General features: G+C 39.0%; 1 protein-coding gene across 1 annotated transcript; it reads right to left on the bottom strand.

Annotated features, from left to right (window-relative positions):
- Positions 1 to 3,516: 3,516 nt before the first annotated feature.
- INTS13 (integrator complex subunit 13) lies at positions 3,517 to 23,017 on the bottom strand. Its single transcript, XM_065742469.1, has 17 exons — positions 22,678 to 23,017; positions 21,824 to 22,055; positions 20,451 to 20,525; positions 18,290 to 18,492; positions 17,938 to 18,018; positions 16,552 to 16,642; positions 15,266 to 15,394; positions 13,691 to 13,775; positions 11,126 to 11,215; positions 10,794 to 10,883; positions 8,766 to 8,944; positions 7,830 to 8,000; positions 7,288 to 7,442; positions 6,098 to 6,328; positions 4,915 to 5,054; positions 4,112 to 4,247; positions 3,517 to 3,898 (listed from the first exon to the last, which is right to left on the bottom strand). The coding sequence occupies exons 2-17, from the start codon at positions 22,046 to 22,048 to the stop codon at positions 3,859 to 3,861; spliced, it is 2,121 nt and encodes a 706-aa protein (XP_065598541.1). The 5' UTR covers positions 22,049 to 22,055; positions 22,678 to 23,017; the 3' UTR covers positions 3,517 to 3,858.
- Positions 23,018 to 23,181: the final 164 nt, after the last annotated feature.

Genomic DNA, 23,181 nt, shown 5'->3' with positions numbered 1-23,181 from the left:
CTCTATGTTAACTTATAATTAGATCAGTATTTAAAAAAAATATAACAACCCTGTAACATGAAATTCTTCCTACGTGATTGTGTAACGTACTTTTAATTTTAAATTTTCAAGTTACCAGCCTGCTTTCTTATAGCAAGTCTGGCCCTTACTCTGCTTCTATCTGTGACAAATGAAGGAAGATGGTAGAAAAAACTGCATAGAAGAACTGTAAAAACTTTTCAGAGATTACAGAAATCTTTCAGTTTAACAGACTATCGTATACAAAGTTTTACCCATTACTTCCTACTGTAGCCCTACTGCACACTGCACTATCAAAGTATCACTGATACCACCACTTTGAAAGAAGAGGAGATGCATAGAGTGCCCTTTCCAGAATTACCACAACACTTTACTGGAGAGGGTGGATAGTCAGAGATCACCAGACCATTAACATACAGATTTGTTGATGTATGGTAGAAGACTAGGTAATATTTGTACACCTCACACACAGCTCTTCCTAATCAAAGAACAATAGAACAGCTTAAGTTGGAAGGAACCTCAAAGATCATTAAGTTTCAACCCTCCTGCCACAGGCAGGACCACCAACCACTAGAGCAAGTACTAGATCAGATTGCCCAGAGCCCCATCCAACCTGGCCTTCAGTATTGTCAGGGTTGGGACATCCATAATGTCTCTAGGCAACTCATTCCAGTGTCTCATCACGCTCACAGTAAAGAATTTCGTCCTGATATCTAGTCTAAATCTGCCCTCTTCCAGTTTAAAGCCTTTTCCCCTGATCCTGTTGCTACCTGCCCATATGAAAAGTCCCTCCCCAGCTTTCCTGTAGGTCCCCTTCAGGTACTGGAAGGCCACTACAAGGTCTCCTTGGAGCCTTCTCTTCCCCAGACTGAAGAGCCCCAGCTCTCAGCCTGTCCTCACAGGGGAGTTGTTCCAGCCCTCTGATTGTTCTTGTGGTCCTCCTCTGGACCTGTTCCAACAGCTCCATGCCCCTTATTGTGCTGGGGGCTCCAGAACTGGATGCAGTACACCAGATGGGGTCTTACAAGAGCAGAACAGAAAGGCAGAACCCCCTCTTTCAACCTGCTGCTCACACTTCTTTTGATGCAGCCCAGGATACAGTTGGTCTCCTGGGCTGCAAGGACACATTGCCAGCTCACGTTGAATCTTCCATCAGATGACACTCCCCAGAAATCCTTCTTTTCTGGACTGCTCTCAAGCCATTCTCTACCCAACCTGTATCTGTGCTTGGGATATCCCTGACCCAGCTGTAAGACCTTGCACTCGGCCTTGCTGAACTTCATGAGGTTGGCATGGGCCCACCTCTCAAGCCTGTCCAGGTCCCTCTGGATAGAAACTTTTCCTCCAGCCTGTCAATTGCATCACTGTGCTTGATGTCATCAGCAAAATTGTTGAGGATGTGCTTGATCCCACTTTTCATGCTGCCTACAAAAATAACAACAGTCCCAGCACTGATCCCTGAGGAACCTCACTAGGCAGGCTCCATGTGGACACTGAGTCATTGACTGCATTCTGAGTGTGACCACCCAGCCAGTTCCTTATGCAGTGAAGGACCCATGCATCAAATCAATTTGCCCCCAAATTAGCAAGCAGCAGCAGATAGTTAGCCAACAGATAATGTGTGCAGGCTAAAGAGCATAGATGTAAATGCATACTCCTACTGGTAGAAAAGTGAACAGAACCAGATCCAGTGAAGCAGCAGGCAGATGAACAGTGACTGACCACAAGTAAGAAAGCGTTGCTATGTACATTAAGATCTTTTTTGGAAAAGCAGCAGTTGCTTTACAAGTGAGATGATTTACTTCTTGCACAGGCCAGTACCATTTGTCTGGCTCTGCAGCATTAAGTTCTCAAATAAATATAAAATCTTCCAGCTGACAACTTCCACGTTGCCAGAAGACATTCAGCTGTACATTTGGTGTAAAGGTGAAACCAACAGTAATTTCCTGTAGCCAGAAGACTAAACATAAGGTTGGCAAGTTAAATAAGCCACCTTGAGAGGCACTGTGTGGACCAATCCACACAAAGGAAGCTATAAAGGTAGAACCAGAACACATCCTGAAATGATATTTCACCACTGTTTTTTGAGACAGATTGACCTTGACAAACTTATATCTTTGCATCACTTTCATCCAATTATTATTATATTTTTTTTCAAAGAACTGGAGCATAGAGAACACAAATGTCTTTAGGGTAATGGCTGTGTTGAGGTGTGATAGTTTGTATCAGTACCATAGTGAAAATGTTTAGATGAAGGCTTGGGGTCTTTTAAATTACTAAGGGAGTTCATCACTTTTCATTTACAAACAAGAAACACCTTTAATTTCTACTGCAAGCTGAGCTCCTAGAGGAGAAACCAGAGTTGTTTTGTACCCTTTGATCATCCACATTTCAAAATCCAAGCTAAGACCAGTTCACACCAACTCAGTAAGTAGTATCTCACACAAGCAACAGATGACTTCAACATACCTAAAGGTTGCAAAAGCAAAGAGACCAGCACAACCAAGGAGGTGTTAGAAGAGAAGGAAAATGAATGCTCACTGGTCTCCAAATATCTACAGGCACACAGGAAAGGAACTCCACAAAGGAGGAATCTCCAACAAGAGAGCCTTCCTCAGTGGCAGTCAGTCCTTACAAGAAATCTAAGAGGGGTGCAGCCTGGCTCCATCCCTTCTGGTCACACAGGTGAATTGCTTTCACCTGTGCTCCTAGGGCTGACTGGATCTTTCCTTCAGGTACTCATTCAGTGGTTCAGGCTGGCAAACCCTGATTTAGTTTTTAAGACCTCTTTCTGAGCTTTTCTATATCTACAAATTAATACTTCAAAGCTGCAGAACCTTCCATTGCTTACAGGCTAAAATAAACCAATGGAAGCAGATCAGAGGAAAACTTATAGAACTCTGCTAAACTCAAGTGGAAGCATAGAAAGACTGTGTACTAGTTTCTGAAAAAGGTTTTATTTTGTATTCCCATAGCTTCACGCTCTCTCTTCTACAGTTGGCATGTTGAAGGGATCAGCTGCTTGGAGACTTAGCAGAGATTCTACTTGGAAAAAAATATGAAGACTGATCATCTTTGTCACTTTATAGACATAATTTGTACATTCAGAATAAGCCTCCCCTTTATAAGTGTTAAGGCCTAAAGCCACAGGTAGTTTGGAGGGTATATTCCATCAAAAAACATTTACTGGTTAGCAAAAATTTTATTTCAATTTTTTTTAAAAACACTCAATTCCAGCAAAACAACCTGAAAGGTTTTGCTTTCTAAAGTTGACTGCTAACAAATTTTTAAAAAGCCAACACTTTGTCTTTAAAACCATTCATGCCCCCCACCCCACCACTTGCATGAAAACCAAGACTGACACATTCTCAGCTCAGTGTCTAGTTATTCAGTGTTCGGTCTTTTCAATAACTCTGGATGCCTGAGAAGTTTCCTATAAATAAAAGTATTAAGGAATTGAAATCAACAGTTTCAAATCAGTAACTGATACTGAAGTTCTTCAAACAGTCAGTCACCAGTGTTATTAAATACTGATGGTAAAGGACTTCAAATTCAGATTAACATTTTGACAATTTCATCTAGTCCCTGGGAGCAGAGGTTTTCTTCATTCTAATAGTCAACTGTACAGTACTTCCGGACAGATTCTACACGCACACCACTCAGTGTGATATGTGGATTTTACAGTTCATAGAAAAATAGAAATACAAAAAAGTGGAAAGAAAACAGAACTAAAACAATTGTACTGAAATGGTACTAATTTCAATTCCAACATCATTGTGTTCTGTGTTTTTTCCCCCACCCTTGTGCAATTTGGCCAGATTCTGTTCAAAGAGACAATTATCACTGTCGTCCAGTTTTTCCATTCTCTGTTGTTTCCATTCTGAAATGACAGAAGACAACTGGTAAGGATCAGCACTGGTAATTCAGTCAACAGATTAAGTAAAAAATAAAAGTCGTGATTTTTGTTTTACGAGCTTTACACATTTTAATCCCCAAAAGCGTAAGGAGTCCTCTTAATGCAAATAAACTACTCATCCATATTGCATTTAACTAATGCTTGAGTATTTGTAGTGATGCATTTACTGATACAAACCCATTTTCTTCTTTCAGATGTTGGTACAGCTCAGCTTTGTTGTTGACAGAGTTCAAACGACCAATAAATTCTTGATGTTTCCTAGAATTGGCGGTATTAATCCTGTTGCTCCATAAAGACAGCAAGGACATTGGCCCTAAAATGGCATGCAAAAATAGGTGAAATCTGTAATTAAATGACTTCTAACAAAGCAATTTCAATTCTGCATTCTTAAAACATCATTATAAAGTTTTAGAAGAAATTACAGACTTTAGTAGTACAGCATATTAAAAACTTTTAAGATTAAAAAGCCTTACAATATAGGCTACATAAACATGACATACAGAGTTACAGCTTTATAGGAGATTGTCTTTGATTCACAAGCAGAATCGTAACACCAGCTCAGCCATTATGACAGATAGTAGCAGCTCAACAAAGGAAAGAAGCCAATGAAAAACATCCCTTTCAACAACCAGACAGTTTGACATGTCTACATTCATTAGTCAGGAAAAGACAGTTTTGATATCCACTCTTAAATATCGTTTCTGTCAGATTACCTCAGCTAGCACCAGCAGAAATCTATCCTTGACCCTTGTCAGTCCCATTGCCTATCTTTAGGGCCATGCAGTACCTTGGAGTGTTTCTTTTGACACTGATATTTTATGGTTAACTCATTTATCTAGAGCTTCTCAGCATTTAATTAAAAGTTCTCTTCACTAATTCTGCTTTTACTCCAAGATTTGCCTCATTACTTTAGGAGAAAATAAGAAGACTGATACACAAATTTTCAGGTGAGAAAGTCAGCTGCAATCCTTCTGTTTTACCTTTTGCCTTTTCCACTACAGGCATTTCATCCATCGTTATGAGAGGCTTTTTGTTGGGAGGCTCAGGAGAATCAGGGGAATCTTTTATAACTTCAGCTTCTGCTAGCTCTTCTTTTTCACGATCCAAGAGACCTTTTAACCTTTTTGAGGGGGAAGGAAAACAATGAAGCAAGATACACTACAGCAGCACCTATTACTTCTGACATTTCTGTATTCTTCAAGTGACTCTCAACCCACATCGTGATTAAGTTTCTTTTGACCCCCTGCCAAACTGGGAAACAGGGGAAACTAGCCAAATAGCCCTCCTTAAATCTTTACCCTAATAAGTTCTTAAAATATTTAAATGGAAGTGAAAATTATACTTAGACTACCTCAATGAGTATGATATATCAAAACTAAAAACGATCAACCAACAATGACGAACACCACAATAATTCTTGTTTTAAAAACATGATTCAAGTTCATACTCTATATGAAATTGCTTTAACCTCAACCTTTGTTTCACCTGTCAAAGCAAAAGTAATCATAGAAATGGATTTGACCATATGCAGAAAGTCAAGAAGGTCACTAGCACGGCAACAACAACATAGGTCAAAGTGTCTGTCCTCTTAAGCAATCCTAGCATGAACAAAACTATGTATAAAAAAAGCTTAGTAACACAAGGTGTTTTGGATCTCTTTAGAACTAACAGTTTGAAAGAGGAAAACTAGATGTATTATTATAACTTCTGTAACAGTTAACATGAATTACAAACTGTAGGTGCAAGAACAATAATCCCTGATGTTCAACGGAAGAGACCAGCCAAATTAATTAGGATATACCCAAACACTAAACTACCTGCAGCTCAAATGACAGAAAAGTGTGGCTAGACAGTTGATTTCATGATGTGCTATAGTTACAAAGCAGCATAAGGCCCTGCTAAGTTGTGAGCAACTTGTTTAAGAACCATACCTGTAAAATATTTTTAGTTCACAAGTCTGATAAGCAGGCACTGTAATTAAGATAGGTATTTTTCCAGTTTATTAATGGCAACTGACACAAAAAGTTGCAACCCAAAATTGCTGTTTATGCTTTTAACTGTAGCTTTTCAACAAATCAAATTATAACACTTTCATAGCTGTTCTCTTGAAGAGGATCATGGCAAAAGTTACGTTGCGGTTTTACGTTACTCCAGAAAACTTACCTTTCTGATTCTTGCCATGGCTTATCTGGTTCATAGTCCTTTCCTGACTTCTCTGACTTGTCTTCTTTATCTTCTCTCTTTCTGCCTCGTTTTTTGCGTTCTTCTTCTTCTGGGGGTTTGCTTCTGCATGCCATCAAACATTCTAAGACTCGCTGGTGCTTGTCAGAGTTGCTGATGTGTGCTCGTACAAGAGTTTCCAGTTCATTCCACATAATCCGATACTGTTCATCTCTAACAAGGGCAGGAAAGGCAGTACTGTGTATAGGATCATCTAAAGCATTAATCTACTGAACAGCAAATTCATGATTGTGTTACACTGTTTTGCTTTTTTAATTTAACCCAAGCTCCCTCCTTCATTTGAGGATCTGCCCATACCTTGGACTGTTCCGTCCTTGAAACTCATGGAGCCACATCATGTGACCTTTCTCAATCAACATTCAGTTAAAAAAACTTAAATACCAACTCACAACTGACAACGAAGTCTTAACTTTCGTGAGACCTCACAGCCAAACAGTACTTCTGAATTCAGTCAGCTGTTTGCTAACCAGCAAGTTAAGCAATACTAGGGTATGCAGATGGCCACTCAAGCCACCAAGTTGCCTACAATTTATTTTTTATGCAGATATTTAAATAAAAATTAGCAATCTTACATTGGTTGGCTGTAAATAACTTCCAGATGCGAGAGAAGCTGTTGCAGGTTAATTTCTTTTCAGTTAATCCTTGGAAATACAGCGTACATATATGTCACCATTAGGATATCCATTTAAATGTCATTCCAGGAAGATTTTAGAAGGAGTATTTTAAGTAACTGTTCTGATGTTATTTGACATTTTAATAATTTTATGTTGTTGTTGATTAACAACATGCATAAGTTTCCCTTTTTAGTCACTTGGCATTATTCTTTCTCTCCTAGCTTGTGTCAGTCTCTCTCCTTTCTTGAAGGAGATTTTGTGTTCACATTTAACATACTCAATTTTTCAGTAGTAAAATAACTTCCTTTTCCTAACATTCAACACAATCACTGTCCCTAAAGTGCAACCAAAGTATTTGCAGCATTTGTGTATCATTGTATCAATGTATCATTTAATATACCCCACGTTACCTTTGGCCACACTTCAAAAAACACATGAAAATAACATAAACAGTATATTTCTGAGAAACAGCCAACAACAAAAACATTTGTATTTAACCTTTTAGGGCCCTTTCCTCTGGTACCAACTGTTGAAATCGGCAACGGATCATTTTTCCTCTCCATATCTACCAAATTGTATATTGTTTTTTGACAATTCAATACATCCTCATCTGTCATTGCTTCTTTTACAATCACACTGGCTAATGGCACTACCTGCAATACAAAACACAAGTTAAGATCGGGAAGCATTGCAGGAAACTAGCAGGAAGAAGAAAAAGCAGAGTCTGTGTAACCATGGAATAATACAAAAATATCACATTCTCTCCTGAATATAGTAGTAACACTGAGATAAGCACATGCATGCTATCTTTACCCACTGCGACACAGCGGCTCCGTGGTTAAGCCAGTTTTGAGTACTGCACTCAATTCAGATTAAACATCAACAAGCTACTGACATTCAATACTGAAGTTAGAAACAAAGCTTAAAATAAACTCATTTTGTGACAAATGATTTATTGTAAGGTAGAGTTAGTACTTCAAGTAGCAGATTCAAATTTAATCTAGACCAGAATAAAAGGTTACACACCCAAGATAACTTACAGCTTGCATGTTGAAGATGGTAGTCTGAGAAATAATCATAGGCCAGTAACGAGTATGTTTCTCTAATTGATCTTTTGCACGTTCCAATGGAATTTCAAGACTTCCATCGATCTTATATCTGGGTTCTAGAAAAGGAGTTAATCGGTTTTCCCTCATAAATTCACCAAAATCCTAATGGCAACCAAACAAAATAAAATTAGGAATTTCTCTAACAAAGTAACTTTCACCAAATGGGTGAAACAGCATAGTCTTGCCTACTATTAACCATGTACCACTATCACTAAACCTAACTCCAACACCAAGAGCCCAGTTTCTAGCTTTCAAATTTGTGACGTTCTTGGAGATGAACACAAAAATTCATATAGGGGTTAAATCTGGACTTGCAAGGTACTTCATGTATGGTAAGATTTACTACATTTTTCTGGAGGCCATTTCTGCTTACACACAGTAGCTGCAAAGGAAGTTTAAAAAAAACAAACACACCAGCTTGCTGTCTGTTCTATATCCAGAGATCAAAGCTGACAACTTCAGCTCTCCTACTTGCTTTACAATTCATTCACACACAATCAAGCCTTACAACAGTGACCATGATACAGTTCTACATGTACCCAGCCCACACCTTGCCAGGAAAATCCTGTTTCAGAATCAGAACAAAGTTTAGATACTGATAGTGCATAAGGCAGCAAGTGTTTCCTAGGCATGGAAAGTCCTAGGCATGGAAAGGAAACTATGAAGCACACGAGACAATAAACAGGTGTTCTACTTTGAACTAAATATACATCAACGTATACAAAGATGCACACAAAGAAAACTAGTTAACTATAATGTCATGTAAACCACCTCAGATCTCCCAAACACGCAGTAGAATTCCTTATATACAAGAGTTATTGCTCTGCATCTCTTGATATCGATGTGAGAACAAAAACCAAGCCTTACTGTAATCCGGTAGTCAGTAACTCTTCCACCACAACCTTCACTGATTGATGGGGGATCTTCCAGAATTGATCGTGAGCTGCTTAATACATGCAGAAAAATTTCTCCTCCATGGCTGCTGAGCATGTGACTAATTACTTTAGAGCCAGATTTGCGTGGCTGTTCCAACAAAACAGAACGACCTGTTGGAAGCGAGATCAGTTTCATTAGTTACCAGGAACTGCAATTTTAAATTAAAAATAAAAAACAGACACGCATCAGTTTTTACCAAGCCATTAAGTTGTGTTTTGACCTAGATGTTGTTTCAAGTATTTACTCTATTTACCTAAGCAAAAGAGTAGGCTTTGAAATTTTATACAGAACAGCTAAAAAGCCTCCTGGGAATACATTACTGCTTTCTGAGCAGGTCAGTATTCCTAGGAAAAGTATTTAGACATTAATATGGTACACTGTGTATGAATCGCTTGTTATTTTTTAGTCAAATGTGATGCTGTATATTTCACCATTATCTTGCTTTAGTACAGAAACTCATTAAAAGCATCTTCAACAAAGAAACAACATAACCCATTCAAGTATAAAAGGTATCCATTTATACCATATTTAATACTTAATGGATACAACTTTTCAGACATACACAAAACCCACTGACTTTATTTCATTAAAATACATGAAACAAAGAGGTGTAATCTCCAAATAAACTGTTTGTTACAAGGAAGCAGAAAAAGAAGAACAGAAGGGAGTGATTATTTAAAATACACTCAGTTTTATTTCTAACCATTTTTATTAATCAGTATTTGCCAGTACAGAATCCTTAGAAAAAAATACAAAGGATAACCTCCCTGAGAAAAACCCATCCCATTAAAAGGATGTTTGTAATGCAGCTTTTTTGCTTACTATAAAGAAACACATGCAATTAATGCTGACTACATACCACTAGCCTTATGATGAAGAGTATCATCACCTACTGAAAAAAAATTTCCCTTCTGAATACGATACAATGTACTCCACATTTGATTCAGTAAAGAATTTCCAGAATTCAGAATATGCTCTCTCCCTTTCTTACACAGACATATCCCTCTTAATAAAGGCTGAAAAAACATGGTAAGTAGAGTTTATGTGGCAAAGGTTTTTTTTTTTTTTTTTTTTTTTTTTTTTTTTTTTTTAGGAGGAAGACTGCAGGAGTAGTTCCTGTTAGTAGAGCCCAGCAGAGGTGCCCTATGTCAGATCAGAGCCCACCCCAGACATCTCCAAAAGGAACCCACCATGGCCAGAGTTCAGCCATGAGCAATGCTGGGTGCACCTCTGGGACAGCAGTTGTAAGAACAGGAAAACTGTTGCACAACAGCAGCTGGGAGAGAGGACCAAGAAATGTGAGAAAAACAGCCCTACAGCTACTGAGGTCTGTACAGAAGGACAGGAGGTGCTCCAGGTGCACAGCAGAAGTTCCCTGCAGCACAGGAGAGACCCGCAGTACCCTGGCTGTCCTGTATCCCATGGGCACCACATGGAGCAGACCTTTGCATGCAGCCCACAGAAGACCCTACAGTGACACAGGTGGATATGACCTGAAGGAGGCCTCTATGGTACAGAGCCACACTTGGAGCAGTGCTTGAAGAGCTGCAGCCTGTGGAAAGGCCATGTAGGAGCTGGGGAAAGAGCGACCATAAAGGAGCAACAGAGACTAAACATTAAGGACTGACTACAATCTCCACTCACTTTCATCAGTCAGGGGAAGGAGGTTGAAGAAGGCAGAAGGAGGAAGGTGCTCTAGTCTGTTAGCAAGGGCAATAAATTATATTAATCTGCCTATGAGAAGTCTGTGTTGCCCCAACAGTAATTGGAAAATCATCTTCCCACCTTTATCTCAACCCATGAGTCTTTTCTCATCTGATTTTCTCCTCATTCAGTTGAGGGGAACTGAAAGAGCAGCACAGCAGAGCAAAACTAGCTACCAGTGCAAAGCTGGCAATGTTCCACTTACAATATTAACGACTACAACTTCAAAATAATTAGCCAAGAACACAAACTTACCATTAAGGAGAAAGTTAGTAAGGCATGAAGATGGTCTGCTATTTACATCTACTGGTGAAATTCTGTACGCTCCAGTACAGTAGTGCAATTCTGAAAAATGAAGGAGTAGAAAAGTTGAGCCTAGTTACGTGCAGAAAAAAAATCAAGGATGAGGCTGCCATCTTTCACCACTATAAGAAACAGAACGCAGTCAGCAGTGACATACACAGAGTATACCAAGTAAAAACAGCATCAACAAGTTAATTACCTCCTTGGCTCAAGTTCTTGCCAGTACACAACAACAATATTCAGCACAACTTAGAATAGCAGTTTCCCAAGATAATGTTACCTACCTACACTATTTGTTCGAGGAGTACACCATTTTAATGTCACAGTTTCTTTAAAGGCGCCCTCTCTGCTGTTGCCACCTGCGTGATTATCACCTGCAACAGTCAGAAAAACAGGCATTACATGATCAAATATCATCTCAGCTGCACAAAAATTAAGCAAATAATTGTTTTTCTGCAGTAGTACTTCATGCTTACAGATGTAAGGTACAAAATATTTACTGACATGATCATATACAAGTAGCCTAATTAAGTTAGGTATTTATCAAGTGAAAAAATCCCTACTCAGTAGCAGTACTTGAAATAATATTTTAAAAATCAGCAGCTACTGCATGGATATAAAAAAGAAACATGAGTCAACAAAACAAGCTGTGTTCCCAGTATTTGATTTGACACAAATTATAGACAGATTTTTTCTCCATTAACAGCCTTTTTTCCATTAAAAAATGCCTAAGACCCTAAAAGCATGCCTGATTTTCCACAAACCAATCAAAGCCCTTAGCAAGCATTAAGAGCCCTCCTATAGGGCTGATTAGTTATGTATGCACTGTATTACAGTCTAAAACAAAACTGATCTAAAGGCACATTTGGCAATTTGGACTTCCAAGGAAAAATAAGGTTTGGTTTTATTATTCAACGTCCTTACTAAGTCAATTTCAACATCAACACATTTTTACAGGCCATAAGTGTTTTCTCACTACAAATATTTTTGTATAATATCACACTGACAACTGGTCTGGTAGACAGCATCTGAAGGCATTAAAGCAGATATTACCAATACCTAATAGTCAAAATATGCTTGAATCCACAGCAATCTAAAAAGAATTAGACACATACATCAACATTCTATGTATTATTTAAGGTTTAGTATCAGGGAAGTTCTTACATAGCTTATCTCATAGTCATAAGTGTTTCCTCACATAATATTTGGTTCATCTGCTTACTAATCATGACTGCAACTTGCAGAAGAGGCTTTTTGATAACTAAGAGAGTTCAGTTAAAACTAATTGGAATCCTTTTAGAAGAACCTCTCACTATTCCGTGAAAGATTTAATCTTCGTCTAAGTTCCCTAGTAATTCTGATAAAAATTAGATCTAATCAAATAAGTCTCTCATTTCCTAGTGCTTAATATAGTTAGATGGATTTTAAGAACAAATAAAAAGGAACAAAAACTGACAAGATCCAATGAAAACAAACTGAAAAGGCATTGCCGCAAGGAGTCTGCTTTTGCAGACTGTTTTGGCAACTGTTTGAGTGTTTTTGCAATTGTTTTGGCTTTTACTAGCAGGCTTATTCCCTGTGCCCACAGCTTTTCTGAGCCTCTGCCATAAACCTTTGTATTTTCAACAGAGTCAGAATTCAGTATTGTAACATCTAATTCCTTTTCTCCCCCCTTTCAATCTTTAATCATAAACAAAAAAACCCAAACAAACAGTAATTGTAAGTGAGGAGATGCAATCTGTTCTGGAGGTAATGGTAGTCCTCTTAAGAGTGGGGGGGAGGGGGCAGTAACACAAAGTCCCCCTAAACAACTTCTTACACACCACATTTTTAAACTTCAGAAGATAAATACCCACTTCCTTAGAGAACAAGCAGATAACTCACCTGTTAGCGTTATACTTTAAGATGTTAAACCTTCACCTTCCTAATAAGCTTATAAAGCTACACAACAGTTCAAATAGAAAGAAATATCTATAGTCAGTAACTAAATACATGTATTCTACACTCATAGCAAGTCAGACCAAGATTTCTTACTGACTCAGTGTCACTTAAAAATGTTATATACTACACTGTATGAGAAAAAGCCTACAAAAACATCAAATGAGACTTTAGCATTTCTGAAGAGGCACACAGTAAGCATTCCACCAAACACTGGTACACTGTGTTCAGTTGCTTCAGCCTTTAAAGTACCACCAATACAGAGTATTTTGCCTCACTTGATACATTATCAAAATGTTATATCAAACACCTACAAAATTAGTTTTTCACCTTCTGATCTCACAGAAGTTGACAAAGATTTGGGAGAAATATTAGGTAATTCCAAGCTACTAAAAGCATACTAGATACTTCAACACAGTGAGAAAGCTCAGAAGTTACTCAAGCTTTTAAAACACACCTTCTGCCATGAACAAATCTACAGAATTACATTAATTACTTAACAGAGAGATTAAAAGCTCAATTGTTCAAGGAATACTTTCCCACAAATACTCAAGTAGCACGTTTTTACTTTCTGTAAAAACACCTGTATAGGAACTGCTGAATCACAGCCTGAACCACTGAATGAGCACCTGAAAGAAACATCCTGAGTGTACATGAAACCCAGGCTGCTGAACTTGACCTGCTTTTGAACTGTTTTATTACTTTAAGATATGCCATTAATAAATAAACCTTCAAAGTCAACATTGCAAATCAAACCATTAGGCTGCAAGACAATTGGAAGATATGCCATTTACAAATAAGGTTTACCCTTAACCCTAAAAATCAGTTTGAAGCTCATAACTCCTGCTTGAAAATACTTCTAGCATGCAAATGATTGAATACACAACATTTAGAGAATTATTTCTACTTACCACTCTTTAAAAAGTCAACATGTGCTTCTTTGTGATGAAGAAGCTCCACATCATAGTTGGCTGAAGTGTTGGCATGTTGTTCTTCCTTTAAAAGAGACAGGTAAAAACAATGTATGCAATTATTTCCAAGTAGCAGCCACTATTTTTATTCATAAATTATTTGGGTGATTTGACATTTACCTCTTGCATCACAGGAAAACAAGTCTCCCAAGTGCAGCAGACAACAATGGGATTGCAATATTGAGGAAACTGCTCTCTGATCTATTTAAAGATGCAGCCTACTCATTCCTTTTAGTCCTTTTCCAGAACCCTAAACTTCCTTAATACAACTGTCATGACAGCACGCATACTGAAAGATATAGACTTTAAATAGCTGTAAATAATTTTGCTTAAGTTAACAATGTTTAGGAAGCGTCAGAAAAATCTTGATCAAAAAGGCACACTCTGAATGTATCATTATTTTCTTACACTTCAGATGCATGAAAAAAGTACTTTCAACTTGAAGTTGATAATCACTGCATCTTTAAACAGCAGCAACAGATCAGCAAAAACAGGAGAGTAATCCCACTAATTTATTCAAAGTTAAAAAAACACAAGGAACTCAACAGTCTACTGCTATAAGGACAAAGATAGAAGGGAGAGGCATACCAGCAACACACAGGTCAGATTATAGGCAAGGTATTTGCAAGCCTAAAAGTCACATCTATATGATGACCATGTCAAAATTCATTAATGCCGTGACATTTAATTCCATGTTTTAACTTATAAAATCCATATCAAATTGCTATTTCTGAAAGATGTTCACAAAATTACTATTTTTCAAAGAACACAATTAATAAGAACTGGCAATATTAAAGCCTTCAATTGTTCTTAAAAATAAGTTTATCTGCCCTTACTCTTTGAATACTGACACTTTGGATCACGCAGCAAGAGAATTGAAACAGGAAGTTCCTCTAAGCTTAGTATTTTAATACTTAATAGCACTGATTTCTCTCTCTGTAGTGATATAAGAAATAAACTGGAAGATAAACAACTTTAAACAAAGCGTTAAATTTAATAGCTTCCATATATACCATCCCCATCTTTAGAGTTTATAGATATTCAGAATGGAGATCCTTCTAAAAAAACTTCAGCCAAAAAACAGCTGTTAGTTACAAACACCTTTATTTTGGGTGGGCATGAGACAGAGGAAAGACTACTATGCCACTAAAATGCACAAGGGTCAGGAATAACTAATAACACACTAGAAAATGACAAGAGAATCACAAACAAAGTAATTTGAGGCAAAGAAGATTACATTTATATGAAGTAATACAAACAGAACTGAAATAATACTTGTATTGCTACATCGAAAATTGAGATCCAGCAATACAACATTTTGTTCTGTGATCCTTCTTTACATTCTTCCCTTACTTCTACTAACCTGGTCACAAACATTAAACGTGGGCTAATAAAAAAAACAAACAAAATATGATATGGAGAGAAAAACAACGTAAAGATTCCGTTTAAATTTAAAAAAGCAAATAAATTCAGAAGCGATACAGCTAGCTGACAAAGCAATGAACACGAGTTTACCTTCATAGGAATGTTGGTTATTGTAGTTGAAGCCAGATCAAAGTGTTGTTGTACTAAAACATTCAGTTTTGTAGCTAAATGCCGTCCTGCACGGACACTATGCACTTCACTGGTTAGAACAGGTGAAAGCTAAAACACATTGAAATAGAACATATGGTGTTAGTGGATTTGATGCTAGTATCACAGAAGAATATAAACCACTTGGAAACACTAAAAGAACATTTACACTACTAAATTCAATCAGAAAGAAAACCATCATAGAAAGTTAGGAAGGGAAGAAAGAAAAATTGCTCCTTTTTCAGCATTCTGCAGAATGGGCTCATCACTACAGCTAGTTTCTACTGTCCCAAAGTTAGAAGCATGCTAGGAACTTGATTCATTAGTTACTAAAATTTATTATCAGGATATAGGAAAAAGGAACCTCTTTCTGGGTCTAGCATCTCCCTCTTTTACCTACTGAGCAACTGGTGCAAAGCTCTTTTTATCTACCTGCATGTTACACATACACAAAACACAAGCTGCAAGTTACATTTGATTTTGATTTTCAAAAGTAATGACATTAGTTTTAGCCTTAAAAATAAGAAGTATTGTCTTGCAAAGGAAAGATGTAAGCAGAACTGAAGAAATTTTTTTAAGCATGACTAGTGAGTATTTCTGGACAGTATCTCAGAGCAGAAACTGCATTCCCATTTACGTGTGAAATAGGAAGCAAGACTACATTGCCTTTTGTGTTAAGAATAAGACACCTTCCTTGCATTTTCCTATATCAGTACACTAATTTTAGCAGAGCAGGCTGAACATCAGCACAATACATTGCAAAATTGTTCACATGTGTTTGCATACAAGCCCATAAGCACAAGTTTTTGCTATGACTGCACTGCTCCTATAGAATAATTTCTTATATGCACCATTTTATCTTTTCATTTTTCATGTTTGTGTTGAATTTAAAGACTTGATGAACTTGAAGTGTTCTACATTTCTATATTACCTTTTCCTCATCCTATAGCACATTTTAATTCATGCATTAACATTTCACCAAAAAAAAGCAAGAAATGTAAGAAATGAAAAAGATGTTACAATATATACCTGCATACTACAAAGGAAAAAAACATGCACTTCAGATGGCAATACACAAGCTATCAGCTTTTCCAAGAATCACCATCTGTATTTTTTCCCTATACCTTAGCAGGGGCCCAAAGCCTCACTGACACTTACCTCACATTACCTATTGGAGTCTGACACTGTTCCTAGTACTGGGATATGTTTTCTCATTTTTAGATCCTTACCTCTTTTTTAGGACGATCTGAAACAAGGCTGTCTTCACCAACTGGGTATGTGTGGATTAAGACCAATTCACATTTCTGGATCTGCATTAGGCTTGAAAATAAAAACATCCTATTTAACCTACAGAGTGGCAAGTATATTGAAAAAAATCTCACAGAAACTACATAATCTCTCAAGATTCATCTGACCAACAGAACACAGAATTCCAGACATTGCAATATGCTGTTTATATAAAATGCTTTCAGAAACAAAGTTACATAAATGATATCCAAAAGCAAAATAAATAATAAATACTTCAAAATAAAGTATACATAAGTGCTTATTACAATAATTTCTAGCTTTTCAGTTACAGTATTAGCGTGATACATTTTTGACAGGTAAATGAAGCAGATCCCTAACTATTTACCTCCAGGTGAAAATGAACGCTATAGAGGATTTGTCTCAGCAAGATTACCTGCAAGTCTTAATATAATTTCTATCTCCTAACACAGCTGGAAACCTGGATGGATCAAGATACTCTCTTGCATCTGTTGCTATAACCATGTACGAAAAATTAACTTTTAGGAAGAAATTCTTTACTGTGAGGGTGGTAAAACACTGGAATACATTGATCAGTGAGGCTGTGGATGCCTCCTCCCTGGAAGCTTTCAAGGCCAGGCCAGATGGGGCTTTGAGTAACCTGGTCTAGAGAAAGGTGTCCCTGCCTATAGCAGGGAGTTGGAACTAGATGGTCTTGAAAGTTCCTTCCAACCCAAAGCATCCTGTAGTTTTATAGTAGGTGATCCTTTAAAACAGACTTAGCACCTGATTCCCTGGCACTAGTGTCCTTCATACACATTAAAAATTGCATCCATAGCAGCCAAATATAGCTTCTGCTATGCAAGTGCCTTTTGGAGCAATCACAGATAGAACCTCAAGCTACTACGTACTTTGCAAGGTAACAATTCCTGAACTAAACAGTTCACTGTTTAATTATACAAAGCATATGGTAGAAAAGTAGCAGAAGGAGATTAAGAGATTCTTTTATCCCAAGGGAGGTACCAAGGAACACAATTTAGAAATTAAAAACTACTTTCAAACCCCTCAGCTATTTCAGTCTAACGAAGTGAAAAGTGAAACTAATTTGTTGCTTTCAAAACAGAATGCAAATGCACAACTGGCAACTGTGCTCTGTTACAGGAGTGTAACATCTCCTGTTTTAGATAAAGATAAAAGATAGCAACCTGATGAAATATTATCCCATGAGGATAAGGGATGATACATCAGCTTAGAACCCTCTATTTCACACCAGCATTCAAACCACTCATCAGAAAAAGTTTTAGAATTCACATCCATATTTCTTAAATAACATGCACACATAGGAAAAAAATTTCTGGAAGCATACTCACTGATCTGAATTAGCAGCAAGCTTGTTATGTTCATGAATGGTTTCCTGAACGTAATCCTCAAGCATCCGAACATGACTGTCACTGGAGTGAAGTGTTTAAAAAAATAGTTTTATGCAATATTAGAAATCCTCTCATTCAGAGCAACATGCCACTACATGCTTTTCTATTTAAAAGAGAATTTTTACATTGTGCAACAGTAACCATCTCCATGAGTGAAAGCCTTAATAAGGCAAGAAGTGATTTACTAAGAATATAGCTACTTGGAGCATTAATTTATAGCAATTGGTGAAATACTCCTATAAATGCATGAAATCTCTGTTTCTTGATGCAAGAAACAAACAGTAACACGTACCTTTTTGCATTAGTAATACAGATAATTCTTCCTCTATTTCCAACACGTTCTGCATTCTCCATGAGCATGGTTCGAGCCTCATGTTGGTATTCTGTTATTTTGCAAAGCGCTTCAACTGCGGCAACCAGTCCATGAAGTATGCTGCAGCACTCTGGATCTGCCCGAGGATTAGGTGGCCCAACAGCTGCTAAGGCTGCCATTAACTGGATAAGGAAATGATTGAAAGTTCAGCAATCTCTTAAAGCGTCCAGTTATAAGAAAAGATACCATCTTAACTTCTTTTATATGCTACTTAACACTGTCAGGAAAAAAAGCAAACAGGGCAATAGAAGATCACTTCCAGCCTTTGGAAAAACATTTAGGCCCCAAGGTACCCTGTGCAGCTATGTTTTAACAAGCCTGCAGAACATAGTACCATTTGTCATAGAAAAATACATAGCTATAACTGCAAACTAAAACCAGTACCTATAGGTGAGTAAGAATTTCTTATAAGAAGAAATTCTTACTTTATTAACGGCAATTTATTTTCTGAAAACTTGCAAGTTTAGTTGCTTCCTGAAGCGAGCTTTTCAGAAAATGAGCCCATTCAATACGAGTGAAAGTAAGAATAAAAATACTGTTTATATACATATATATACACTTGCCTATATGTTTACTTGCCTATTTTGCCAAGGCAAAAAACCAAGTGTAGAATTCAAAAAGTATCACTAATTTACAGACCAAGAGCACACCCAAGTAACGCCTTCATACCATTTGTTTTAATATAATTTGATCCTGAAAGCTGCTTTTAATTCTAAACAAAAAGCTGCTTACACAAACCAACCCCCCAAGCTACTAAAAATGTTACTGTGTAATAATTTCAGACCAGATCGACCCACTAGCATTTTAATTCGTAATATAAATATTGAACACAGAATCACTGAATGGCGTGGGTTGGAAGGGACCTTAACAACCATACAGTTCTAACCACCCTGCCACAGGAAGGGTTGCCACCAACTAGATACACACCTTTTCTTATGCTAGGGGCCCCAGGCCTGGATGCAGATGAGATCTCACAAGGGCAGAGCAGAGTGGGACAATCGCCTCCTTCGCTCTGCTGGCCGTTGTGCTTTTGGTGTAGGCCAGGAGTCAGTTGGTCCTCCCAGCTGCAAGCACTCACTGCTGTATCACATCCAGCTTCAAGTCCTCAAGTCCTCTACAGGGCTGCTCTCAGTGAGTTCTTCTCTGTACTCATGCTTGAGATCCCCCTAGCACAGGTGCAATACCTTGTATCTGGCCTTGTGAACCTTGTACCTTAATACAGCTTCCAGAATGATCTGTTCCATGACCCTCCCATGCACAGAAGTGATGCTCACCTCTGTATTGAGTGTCTGGGTGACAAACAGGTGCCTCAGTGCTTCTCAGCAAGAAGCTCCCAGTTACTAACACCCTTTGCTTTTTTTTTTTTTTTTTTGGTAGCACTGGTACTAATAAGAACCAACTAACTGGTTGTCCCTTCCCCTGTCTTGACTGTTACCCACATCCTCTCTTTCCAGCCCCAGAGCTGCATACCTGTTAAGCAGGTACATTTCAGGGGCAGATGGCAGACTCCTCCCTCTGCTCCAAGCAGAGAAGAGACTGCAGTACCCACTATCTCCTGTGGGCTGAAAACCAGTTTAGATTCCTTCCCCTGCAGAGACTTAGGACAGTGTTGTCAGTCAGTCTGCCTGCATCACTGTACTATACCACACCCATCTCTCTCAAATTTCTGGATACCGCAGTCTTTGGTGATTTTCCTCATTCAACTTGGCCACCTACTCAAGAAGTTCACTGAGCTGGGCACACTGGCAAGCTCCCTCCAGTCCCTTGGGTATCTTCCAGAGCTAGAGCTTCCTGCAACCAAAAGCCTGGGCAGCTAGCTTTGTACCTATGGGGTTCCCACTGCTACTCCCATCCCTGCCCGTCAACCTCTCCCCCAAGGGGCTGGCAGCCCCTGTCTATTCTCCCCTCACCCTGGGGACTCCTCAATTACAGGACCCCAGCCATCTCTACTCCTCCACTTCCTGCTGCGCTGCAGAACATGCCTGCATAGGAGTTGATCACCTCAGAGAGCAACTAGTAACACACCACAATTTATTCTGTGATTAGACCTTCAAAAGAAAAGAATATGTACAATGCATACCTCTTGCAAGTTCTGATCTTCTTGGGTCCAAGAATTCAAAACATGAGCTCCAGAATCACTCACAATGAAATTCACCTAGAAGTATTTTAAAAGTGCATGTCAGATAACAGCCAACACTGCAGATTATGGCTACCTCCCCAAATCCAAACTAAAAAGACAACACCTCCTCCTTCAGGCTAACTGATACCCTGCAGATGTATCAATTACAAGCCAAACTTAAAATAAGACATACACAAAAAGCATTCGGTCCTGCCACATTCATAACATTAGAGAATAAGTGATTAACTTATTCTAAATGTTTGCTTATAAGCCATCAAATCAATCTCGATATTGAGTTAGAATATCACAGTATTATGAAGTTTTAATAAACAGATAGATTTTTCTACTGAAAATACTATCTGCAAAGTTCAAATACTGCAATACAGCAAATCACTCTCTAGATGTCATCATAGATTACAGGGTAAATACCTAACAAGATTTACTCAACAACAGAAAGCAAAATACAATGTAAAGTTGGCAGAAACAGTCAAAGGTAAGAACACCCTCCATCTCAATTTCTGATTCTTACAGCACACAAGCTTTAGATCAGCCATATGATTTATACCAATTGAGCATACACTTGATGTAATACACAATCCCATGACAGGATAAGACCGTATTTAAAATTTTTAAGTGTATGCTGCCTGAGTGCCAAGACATGCAATTCACAGAAGCTGACAAAACTTCCAATAGCATTTGTTAGCATCAAGCAATGCCCTACTGCTGCTTTCTCAAACAGACTGTCTGCCATCATTACTTCATAGAGATACCACTGTCACAAGTGAAACTTGAAAACAATAAAACATAATCAGTCTAAGGAAATTTCCTACAACTTTACTCAATAATAAGACAATTTCAGGAACCAGAGATTAGTTACAGTGCTACCTGGGATTCCTGCTTCTAAAGAGCAGCTATGCAGCCTCACTTTTTCAAACTTGCCCTTTGAGAGATATCCCACTTCTTCCTATTTCTATCCAATTCCTTTGGAGTTGGTCCAGAAAACTTTAAAGTGCCATGTTTACAGCCAGAGTCTGATATGCAGCAAGACCTCCCTCAAGCTTTGGTGAACTTAAAGATCACAAAAACACAACGTTACGTTTAAGCACTTCTCACATTTTACACAATACATGGAAAGGTCCCAAAAATTAACATGCAATGGGACTCTGATGCTGTTTAAACTATTTAAAAAGCATGTCACTCTATCAACAACAGAAATATACTTGTATGATAAGTTAGACTTCTAACAACAGTAAATGGTATTAAAAGCTTCATAAAAAATGCAAAAGTCCCCATTAAATAATCAAGCATCATGCAGAACTTTTAGGAAAACTTACCAGTTTCTTGAAAGGAAAGATGTCATACATTATTCTACAGTACTCCATAGATGATTCCACTGAGCAAGTCCATAGTGATTTCGATATGGGTGCTAGAGGTATGATTCCTTGGGTCCGGTTCTTTACTAACATATCAAATTCAACGTGCTGTCTACAGGATTCTGCCATATAAGGGCAGTGATCCACAACAAAAACAGTTTTATGAGACTCAGAGAAGATTTTCATTTTCTTCCTAAAACAGATATTAGAGTTAGAAAAAAAAACACATAGGAGACAAACATATCACAGAATTACTGCAGCATTTATACAGCACAAAAGCATCTTATTAGAACACTTGAGTTCTGAACAGGTTATCTCACAGTATTTAGATTATATGCTAGATCTATAGCTGTAGCAGCACCCTATTACACCACAAGACACTACAAAAGTGGGTATTTTAAGACTATTTACATAGAAAGAAAAATATCTTAGTCCGTATATTTAGTACTCATTGCTCGACCATTTTTCACCCAGGAGGAAAAAGACACTGAAACGAAGGAACAGAGTCGAAATATAACAATGCACCATATTGCCTTCCTCTGATTAAAAGGTATGTTTAAGCAAAAATCGTACAGAAACAGCACTCACTATTTAGAGCTTTCCTTCTAACAGTAAGAGGAAAAAAAGACAATTACGATTAGGCTACACGGGCTTCGAAAGAGGAGCGTCAAGGCTTTCAGGTTAACTCCCAGCCTTCGCTTCGCACTTCTCAGTCAGAAAGCGCGGGGAAAGGAGAAGCGCACGACAACGACGAGTGGGGTACAGCCCGGCACGGGACCCGCCGGGGGAGGGGGCGCGCGGGCGGCGTCTCTTACTTGGGCCGGCTCCTGCGGTGCTGCAGCACTCCCGGGCCTCCTCCGCGCCGCGCCCGGGCCCTGCCGCGGGCCCGCTCCGGGGAGGAGGGGTAGGCCCCACGGGGCGCCCTAGAGAGGGCCGGGCGCGGGCGCCTGCGGCCTGGCGGCCTCCATGCCCCTCCGCTCGCCTCCTCGGCGGCCGCCGCCGGCTCGGCGGGGAGCGCGGGGCCCGGTTCCGGCCTCCGCGCCCGGCGCCCGCGGGGGTGGGAGAAGCGGCCGCAGCCCCCCCCGCTCCGCCCACCCCTGAGGCCGCGAGACCCCCGCGCGGCCACTTACGCCGCTGGCGTAATGGCTCCCCCAGCGCTGGCAGGGGGAGCGCCTCTCCCCTCCTCACCCCTCCTCACCCACTCCCCGCCGGCCCCGCTAGCCAGCAGGGCCCCGGCGGCGCGCCGGGGTCACGCAGCCCCCATCGCCCGGCCGCCCGCCCCACCGCGGGCCGCCCTCCGCGGCTACGCGAGATCCCAC

This window comes from Cyrtonyx montezumae, unplaced genomic scaffold (genome assembly GCF_038088225.1).
Source record: "Cyrtonyx montezumae isolate F1298 unplaced genomic scaffold, pur_monq_1.0 scaffold_3, whole genome shotgun sequence".
NCBI classification, from domain to species: Eukaryota; Metazoa; Chordata; class Aves; order Galliformes; family Odontophoridae; genus Cyrtonyx; species Cyrtonyx montezumae.
This window is presented reverse-complemented; position numbering and strand designations above follow the sequence as displayed.

Bases quoted from the DNA above. Each gene is read 5' to 3' on its own strand.
- INTS13 (XM_065742469.1), bottom strand. From the start codon at position 22,048: ATGAAAATCTTCTCTGAGTCTCATAAAACTGTTTTTGTTGTGGATCAC. The intron at 15,395-16,551 runs GTAAGGATCTAA...AATGTGTTTTAG, and splicing joins CAGATCGTCCTAAAAAAGAG to CTTTCACCTGTTCTAACCAG. The intron at 11,216-13,690 runs GTAAGTAGAAAT...TGACTGTTGCAG, and splicing joins TGTTGACTTTTTAAAGAGTG to GTGATAATCACGCAGGTGGC.